An 8,593-nucleotide genomic window follows, 5' to 3' on the forward strand; every position below is an offset into this window, starting at 1 on the left:
GCTCCAGAAGTTATTTTCATTTACTTTTGTTTTCATCTTAATAAATTTACGTATTTGTATTTTCAGTCCGCAATCACTTATCATTTTCGACGGTAAACAACAATAAAAAAATTTAAACATAAATAAACATTTTTAATCATTTTATTTTTTATTATAAGTTTATGTTAAAAATTCAACGAGCTAAGAGGAACTAAAAATATACTCTCTAAATTGAATTAAGAAATATATTTTTACTAGTGATTCTAAAATGCTACAGAGTTGCCATGTATTTTTAATGAAACAGTAGGATAACAATCAGCAATTCAACAGCCTTGAATTTTTTTGTAGAAGTATCTGAAAATGGCATTTGTATGAAACAGCTGACCTAAATTCAAAGATTTAACAGTTTAGGGCGTACCCTAAAAAAAATACCACGCTTGGGAACTACGGCCACCGGTATATATTTTATGGCGCGAAAGTTTGCCTATTTCGCGGTGCGCCGGCCACACTAACACGCGCTTGGACTCTCTGTTATTTTTTGTTTAGCGCCGGCTTTTTCCCTCCAAAAAGCCCAACATGGATCTGGTGGAGCTGCTGCAGCAGGCCCAGCGCCTTACGAACGAGACCAAGATGGACACCGAGATGCCCGGCGTGGAGCGGACCATGTCCCAGGTGCTGCAGGCCACCCAGGAGCTTCACTCGCGAGTCACCCAGACGGGCACCAACGATCTGCAGGCGTAAGTAGAACTAGTAGCTATGGACTACAAATAAATGACTAACAATCACCCCAATGCAGCCACATACTGCTCGGCTCCAAGGGCGTGGATCTGCCCCAGCTGACCCAGAAGCTGGAGACGCTCAGTGCCCGCCAGTCCTTCGAGCCACTCGATCCCGTCACGGACACCGATGTACAGGGCTATCTGAAGAACGAGCGGGAGAACGCCATACTGTCCGTCATCGACGAGACGAACCGCAGCATCTTTGAGGCCGTGGAGCGGCAGAAGTGGCGCTGCATCTACGCGGAGTGGGGCGAGGAGAAGGAGTTGCTGCTGAACGCTCTGGTGGGTCCCCACCAGGAGGACTTTCCCGACGTGCAGCGGCAAATGGTGCGCACGGCCATGGCCGACGAACCCACTCCGTTCTCCCGCCTGAATGTCATCCAGCAATTGTACGCCAAAGAGATCTCAGCCTACAATTTGATGCATATCCAGGGCACTCAGCGCACCAATCTGGTGTCCACCTTTGCCCAACTGGCCCAGCAGTCCTTCGACGATTCGCTCGTGGCCGAGATGTGGAATGTGCTGGTGTTTATGGCCGATGTAACGCCGCTGTCGCGCAACATCGATCCCATCAAGAGTCGCCAGTCGGCGCCGCAGTTCATCCAGCAGGCACGCACCTACCTGGAGCGAAGATATAAGACATACATGAACAAGGTCATCGAGCAGAATCTGGTGGTGGCCCGGCGGGGCGGCATTCCAAATGTCTACAACCTAGTGGGCTCCTATGTGGGCGTCACTTTCCAGCAGCCGCAATCCCTCTGCGGCCTGCACGACGTGACCAATGGCCGGCCATTGTGGCCGCTGGTTTACTACAGCTTGAGGAGCGGCGATATGGGTGCGGCTGTGAGGTATCTCAAGGAGGCGGGCACCTGCCCCGACCTGCTCAAGTTGATGACGCTGCTAAAGATGGGCGACAGGGATCCCTCAACCGCCAAGCTTGAGGGCCAACTGAAGCTCGAGTACAATAACAAGCTGCATGTCTGCACAGATCCCTACAAGAAGGCGGTGAGTACTTGGGTTTCTATCGGTTTAAGTCACCACCATTATAAAATTCCTGTCTCCATTAGGTATACGTCATCGTGCTGGCCTGTGATCCGCACGATACGCACGTGGAACTGATGCGCAGCATTGACGATTTCCTATGGATGCAGCTCTCCATCCTGCGCGGCCAGGACAAGCGTGACTACAACATCGAGCAACTGACCTACAGCGGCCTTCAGTCCCTGATCCTGGACAAGTACGGCGAGAACTACTTTAATGCCCGCGAGAAGACGCCGCTCTACTTCCAGGTGCTGGCGCTTACCGGCCAATTTGAGGCCGCTATTGAGTTCCTGGCCCGCACGGAGGCAAATCGGCCTCACGCTGTCCACATGGCCATAGCATTAAACGAGCTATGCATGCTGGGAGCACCCAGTTCGGTGAAGCAACCGCTGCTGAGCGCCGAGCCCGACGATCCGCCGCCCATGAAGCGCCTCAATCTCGTCCGGCTGATTGTCATGTACGCCAAGTGCTTTGAACAGACGGACACCGAGCATGCCCTGCAGTATTACTACCTGCTGCGACACTTTAAAGCCGAGGACGGCACCAACGCGATGCTCAACTGCGTCAGCGATCTGCTCGTGGAGAACTGCGACGACAAGATGCTCGAGCTGGTTTTCGGGGTCGTGGATGAAGCCAACCCCTTCCGGTTTACAGGGTGAGTTTCTAGGTGCTACCCTATAAGTCAAATTCGCTGTGAAAGATCGATCCTCCTTGAAGGCTTTAATCTACCCACTCCTGGCAAAAAGCTAATAGTTTTCTCTCACTCTTTTTCAGCGGTATTTTCGACGAATTCCACACGATGGACTGCGATAAGTACTCCCTGGCCGGCATGGTGGGCGATGAGCTGTCGAAGCGCAGCAACTACGAGTCGGCCATCAAGCTCTACTTCATCGCTGGCCAATTGGACAAGGCCTTGCGTCTAGTGTGCTCCCTGCTGTCCCAGGTGGTCCACCAGCCACCGCGACCGGGAAGCATGCGGGAGCGGCTGGGCGAGGTCATCAAGCAACTAGACGCAGCGCTGGCGGAGCGTAAAACGGATGTGGAGGCCCATGTGATTGTCACCTACACGGTTCTCTCGCAGGTCATGGAGTTCTTCAACCTCCATCACGCTGGCGAATCACGTTTGGCCTCGGATATCCTGACCAACAACCGGCTGATACCCACCACCTCCTTCGAAGTGGACGAGTGCGTGTCGAACCTGAAGCGCATGGGTCCGGAGATCATCAAGGTGCTGCCCGACATCCTGCTGGCGGCCATGGACATTGTGTACGAGGAGTACGTGAACCAAAGGGGCTCGAGTGGATCGGGCTCGGTGTACGGCGACGAAACCAAGAGCGAAAACAAGGAGTCCCTCCTGAGGCATTTGCGGGGCAGGGCCAAGGCGCTGACCAACATGGCCGCCAGCGTTCCCTACCGCATGCCGTCGACCACCAACCAGCGGCTCGTCCAACTGGAGATCCTTATGCACTAGCACTAGCCGGATTATAAACTTAAACCCCTAGCGATCGCTTCGTTTAAATGCGTTTTTTTTAGATTGATTAGATTGAATATTTCTTATATAAAGTGTTTGAATTGTAAAAAAAAACTGATGAATAAGTCTTGAGGTACGAGTCAGGCATTGGTCTTTATGAAATATACTTTAAGCACAAAACTAAATTATTTAATGTTCAAAGCACTACAAAGTAATGTAAAGTTTAAGCACGTTTGCCAATTATTCATGTTCTATGCAATTTCTGTAACCACCTGTCCCAACAACCATATAAAAAAATCATTTATTTATAATGATCTGCCAGATCATAGTAAAATACTTTATTGCATAATTTGAGACACTTTTGCTATTGCTATGAAACCGCAAGAGGTCTCAGGAACACCCCAGGGCATTTCAAAAACACACATTAGTTTATGAGAATAGTACTGCCAGCAATTGCTGCCAATTGCCAGAGATTTCAGGAATCCATTACATAGTTTCGAACAGATCCGTTTGGAGATCCTCAAGCACTGCCATACAAAATAAAAAAAAGCCACTTAGCGATCGTTTCGTATAAATGCATTTGTTTTCACTTCTGTCTGTTTAAGATAATATTGTGTTATTGGAATAAGTTGATTGCGATAGTTAGTTCTCGATGTGTGCGCCACTCAGTCGAAGGAAGGTGGGAGTTGGTGGTGCGCGGCTCATCCCATGTACTGGTACGAGGCGCAGACGGGCTCCTGGTGGCGGGCGTGCGGCGACGACTGCAGCGCCAGACGCTGCAGGTGGCAACCGCGGCACAGCAGGCGCCCGTCCAGCGGGTAGCAGCGCTTGTCCGGCTCGTCGGTCAGCTGCATGCCGCATTCCTCGCAGATGTAGCAGTCCACGTGGAAGTCCTTGTCCATCGAGACGACGCGCACGGTCTCGTCGGTGCCCTCGACGGGGGTGATGCCTAGTCAGGATTAGAATGGTCGATTAGGTAACGATGTAATCTAAGCCAGAGGACATGAGAGCCCACCTTTGCCGCAGCTGGCGCACTTGGGCGCGAACATCCGGTGGTAGTCGTTGACGCAGTAGATCTTGTGGTCCACATCCACGGTGAAGGGCACCCCGTCTAAGCACTCATTGCACACACAGCACCGGAAGCACCCTGGGTGATATGACTTGCCCATGGCCTGCAGGATCTGCAAGAGAGAGCGTAAGCAATGTAAACACCTCCATTTAGAGCAGGATGAATGCGAGGGGCAGTACGAACCATCTCCATGATCAAGTGGCCGCAGATGGCGCACTTCTCCGCCGTCTGCTGGAAGCCCGAATACTGCAACAGGGAATTCTTAGTTAATTATTAATTAATGTTGATAAAATCATAAGTAATCAAATGAAATAGTAATGTCAGCAGGCAAAAATAAGGAATTTTAATTATAAGAGATAATAATAAGTGGTCAAAATGAAATCATAGTCTATGTCTTCTATGTGAATTTCAATATTTTTGCATCCAGACTTAGCTTCAACCTGGTTCTTACCATGTAGTCCTCCTCGCAGTAGACCCTGCCATGCACATTGTAGAAGGCCTTGCCTCGCAGCGCCCGTCCGCAGGAGCAGCAGATGAAGCAGTTGGTGTGGTAAAGGTTGCCCATGGCCTGGCAGGCCTGTCCGGCACCCTTCACCTTCTCCCCGCAGGTGTGGCAGATGCCTGTCAATCGGTGGAGATTGATAAATATTATAGAGTTTCATTCTAATGCCTGGATGGTGATGACATACCGAAGTACTCGCCGTGCTCCTCGCTCTGCTCGATCTCCTCCTCCAGCTGGCGGGTGAGCTCCTCGATCTTCCGCTGCGCCTCCGTCGGGCCAGCCGGTCGCGGCGGGGTGACGCTGTACGGCAGCAGATTCTTTGTGAGACCTGTCGGCGAACGAGGCAGATATTAGGTATTAGGTCATGCTTTCGAATTGGGTTGCCAAGAAAGGCTTTGTCTTAGTCAGCATTGGAAATTATAAATAAACATGCGGGAGATTTGTTGGGCAAGCAAATGGAAGGTAAAACAAACACTTCTAAAGCAAATAATACTTTTGTTCGAGCCAAGGGCCTACACAATGGATTACACGATTATTAGTCATGAGCAAAAATAAAAAATCACAAAAAAGGGGGTTAGCTTATGTTATATTAGTTTCGTATTCAAGAAAAAAAAAATAAAAAAATCAATTTTAATCATTTTGAGAAATCTATTAAAAATATATTTTTTTAAAGTAATCTTTTTAAAGTAATCTATTTTAGATTTAGAAAAAATAGATTTGAAATGTTTTCTTTTTGATTAAATAATAAATTAATTATAGGGTTTTTAATGATATAAGGACTGATATTAATATTTTCTATTTGTTTTAAATAATAAATTGATTATAGGTTTTTTTAATTAGGCATATGAATTACTTTTATCGTGCACATTTAAAAAAATTTAAAGAAATAATAATATAGTTTCAATCAAATTATATTGTGAGAATCGTATTCAATCTCTAGTTCTTTTGAATCGGTTTCGATTTTCTGCGAATCGGTTCAGGTAAAGGACTTGAAAATAAACCGGTTAGCGGCAACCGTTTGACCAAAGTTTGTCGCCCCGCCAACCGGTTTATGATTGAGCGATGAGTGATGACACAAACGGAACCCAACTGGGACCCAACCCCTTTCGGGGAACGCAGCCCAGCCCCTCCTACCTCTCCTGGGTTTCAAGGCAGCGTTAACGGCTGCGTGCAAGCATTTTTAGTGGGGGAAACATTTGGATTCATTAGTTTGATTAATACAATGCGGAATGGATGGAATGCGCGGTGATGGGATCAATCTAGGTACCTGAATATTTTTACTACCTTATACCAAACACAACTAGGGGGAATACATTCTCAATAACTTCTAACTAACCATATTAAAATATTTTTATGAGTACATTGCTAATTAACGACGTGATTAAGAAGTATACTCAATATATTCTTTAATTAGAGGAATTTAGGAATAGTATTTCAGTTGTACTAGGTACTGAATACATTGTATCTTCAACTCAGCTTTTCTTATATAGATTGTATTCCCCCTGGGCGGTTAGGTACCTTTCCCATCACCAAGAGGCAGTTTCTGTTACGGATCCGCTCACCTGTGCTGCCCTGCGAGGGCGTGGGCGATGTGGCCACCGCCAGTGGGGCCGTCATCGCAATGGGCGTGGCCCTCAGGGAGATGGTGGATGGTGCCGCTACCACCGGTGCAATGGACGTGGCCGGCGCTGCTGCCGTTGCCATGCCCATGGCCAGTGAGGACGATATCTTAGCTGGTTCCTGGATTGTTCGCTGGGCGGTGGCTCCCGTTGCGGCCGCCCTGCCGGTGGCCAATCCCGCTGACGTATTCCTGTGCAGATTCGCCGTCATGCAAACGTAGTCGGAACTGTTGATGTCCTCTATATAGTTGGGATTCACGGAGACATTGATGGCGCCACCGGGCGACTTGATGGGCGTGTGCTGCTGCAGCTTGGCCACCGATTGCGCCGTGGGCACTGGACTCAGATGGCTGGGCAGCGACAAGTTCCTATAGCGCTGGGTGGGCGAGCCCAAGGAGCTTGAACTGGCCGTATTGCTGCTGATGCTGCGCTGGTGCATGGGCGAGGCCAGCAGGGCGTTGAGATCCAGGCCAGCGGTGGAGGAGCCGCCCGAGGAGTTCGAAGTGGGCTGCATCTCCTGGTACATGGTGGCGGTGGCCGGCGAGGCCTGCGGCTGAGCTCGCTGGCCGGAGTGGGGAATTATGTTCTCGTAGATGGGCGCAGCGTGTTCCTCCAGGTCGCTGGTTGGCCCCAGGGCCACAGATCGCCCTGGTGGTGGTCCACCGCCTCCTCCTCTGGCTGGTCCTCCTGGATTCTCGGGCACCGGCGTGTGGGCAAAGCGCCCCGCCCCAATGGGCTGCATCAGCAGATAGTCGTTCAACATGGCGCTCTGCCGGCTCCCGGGACTTTGGGGCTGTGCCCGCTTGTGGTTCGAATCGAACTGGCCGTAGAACTCGAGGTTCTCGTACACCGGCGAGTGCTTCTGGGGGGCAATGCGCTGTCCCAAGATCTGGGCGGTGGGTGCATAGATGTGGGCACTGCCATTGTGGACGTGCTGCAGCTGCTCCACCGGACGGGGCGTGGCGTACTTGGAGGCGGCTATGATGTTGCCGCGCTCGTATAGCTTGTAGTCCTGGTTGTGGTGGAGGTGGTGCTGCTGCATCTGTTGCTGCTGCTGCTGTTGGCTCTCCTGCAGGAAGTTCTCGATGGCGCCGGGTGAGCGCTGGTAGCTCCTCATGGCCATGCCCCCGTCTCCAGGGCCGCCAATTCCTCCGCCCCCTCCTCCGCCACCGATGTGCAGGCGCTGCATCAGCGTTTCATAGTCGGAATCGGAATTGCCCGGATTCCTGGCCTGTGTCTGCGTCCGCTGGGTGGTCATTGTGTATATATCGGCGGTATATGAATATATCCTCCTGGTCCTGCTCCTCCGCCTCTTCTTCTTCCTCCTTCTACTCCCTCTCTTGCTGTCTCGCTCTGCGGGGGGGACGCCGCCCTGAAATCGACGATTTCCTCGCTTTCCCCGGACGGAAAAACACCTCAGCTAACTGTGCGCGGCTAGTGGGCAGTCAGTCAGTCGGCTTTTCCTTTATTCTTTCAGCTTTTCAGCATTTTCTTTGTATGGTTTGCCTGCATCGGAAAACAGAAAACAGAGGTGTAGACTGTGGCCGGATTGAAATTTCAATTACCCGAGAGCGGTGTAACCGTGGGGCTAATGTTTTGTTTTTATTATAATCTTTTTCTTAGCGAAAGCACAGCTTTTGCGGGGTCTTTTTTAGATTTCACGAGTTTTTTTCGAACCCATTTTTTTTCGACTGCGCTGTGCTCAGCACAACGTAAGCAAACGTAAGCGAACGTAGGCAAACGTAAGCAATCGTAAGTGACAATATCGATAGCTACGAAAAACGATAACAAGATACTAAAATACGGTCATGCTAAAACGCGGGGAGGCTGTCTTCGCTAACATAGCGAGGACACCACCCCAACATTTTAGGGCGACCATATTTAAAATACTGTTCAGTATATATCAAATAAATTTCAACCATATACTGCAAGATTGCCATACGGCCACTCTAAAATGTCGGGAGCATGTCCTCGCTAAGCTAGCGGATACACACTCCCAGCATTTTAGCGTGACCGTTTGCGACAGCGGAGACACACACCTATTTATCGATTTTTGACCATCTCTAATTGCTAATTAGATTTTTTGGGCGCAACGGTTATTCAAATTCAAAAATAACAATTTGATTTGTATAT

At 49.7% G+C, this 8,593-nt stretch overlaps 2 protein-coding genes across 5 annotated transcripts; one reads left to right on the plus strand and one right to left on the minus strand.

Annotated features, from left to right (window-relative positions):
- The first annotated feature begins 463 nt into the window (after nucleotides 1-463).
- Nup93-1 (Nucleoporin 93kD-1) lies at nucleotides 464-3,619 on the plus strand. Its single transcript, XM_017070103.4, has 4 exons — nucleotides 464-716; nucleotides 776-1,763; nucleotides 1,826-2,454; nucleotides 2,574-3,619. The coding sequence occupies exons 1-4, from the start codon at nucleotides 556-558 to the stop codon at nucleotides 3,268-3,270; spliced, it is 2,475 nt and encodes an 824-aa protein (XP_016925592.2). The 5' UTR covers nucleotides 464-555; the 3' UTR covers nucleotides 3,271-3,619.
- Nucleotides 3,620-3,824: 205 nt separating this feature from the next.
- On the minus strand, nucleotides 3,825-8,173 carry jub (LIM domain-containing protein jub). 4 transcript variants are annotated; one of them, XM_017070042.4, is made up of 7 exons: nucleotides 6,404-8,173; nucleotides 5,976-6,005; nucleotides 5,029-5,169; nucleotides 4,791-4,960; nucleotides 4,523-4,585; nucleotides 4,286-4,451; nucleotides 3,825-4,219 (listed from the first exon to the last, which is right to left on the minus strand). In XM_017070042.4, the coding sequence occupies exons 1-7, from the start codon at nucleotides 7,716-7,718 to the stop codon at nucleotides 3,972-3,974; spliced, it is 2,133 nt and encodes a 710-aa protein (XP_016925531.3). In that variant the 5' UTR covers nucleotides 7,719-8,173; the 3' UTR covers nucleotides 3,825-3,971. The 4 variants fall into 4 exon arrangements, with proteins under 4 accessions (XP_016925531.3, XP_070853947.1, XP_036676303.2 ...); XM_070997846.1 differs by having other exon boundaries at nucleotides 4,523-4,600; XM_036820408.3 differs by lacking the exon at nucleotides 5,976-6,005 and having other exon boundaries at nucleotides 6,404-8,172.
- Between the last annotated feature and the right edge of the window lie 420 nt (nucleotides 8,174-8,593).

This window comes from Drosophila suzukii, chromosome X (genome assembly GCF_043229965.1).
Source record: "Drosophila suzukii chromosome X, CBGP_Dsuzu_IsoJpt1.0, whole genome shotgun sequence".
Classification (NCBI taxonomy): domain Eukaryota; kingdom Metazoa; phylum Arthropoda; class Insecta; order Diptera; family Drosophilidae; genus Drosophila; species Drosophila suzukii.

Excerpts from the sequence above, each read along its gene's own strand:
- Nup93-1 (XM_017070103.4), top strand. The coding sequence starts at position 556 with ATGGATCTGGTGGAGCTGCTGCAGCAGGCCCAGCGCCTTACGAACGAG. Across the intron at positions 717-775 it reads GGCACCAACGATCTGCAGGC|CCACATACTGCTCGGCTCCA; the intron begins GTAAGTAGAACT and ends ACCCCAATGCAG. Across the intron at positions 2,455-2,573 it reads AACCCCTTCCGGTTTACAGG|CGGTATTTTCGACGAATTCC; the intron begins GTGAGTTTCTAG and ends ACTCTTTTTCAG.
- jub (XM_070997846.1), bottom strand. The coding sequence starts at position 7,718 with ATGACCACCCAGCGGACGCAGACACAGGCCAGGAATCCGGGCAATTCC. Across the intron at positions 4,961-5,028 it reads GGAGCACGGCGAGTACTTCG|GCATCTGCCACACCTGCGGG; the intron begins GTATGTCATCAC and ends ACCGATTGACAG. Across the intron at positions 4,220-4,285 it reads GTGCGCCAGCTGCGGCAAAG|GCATCACCCCCGTCGAGGGC; the intron begins GTGGGCTCTCAT and ends AATCCTGACTAG.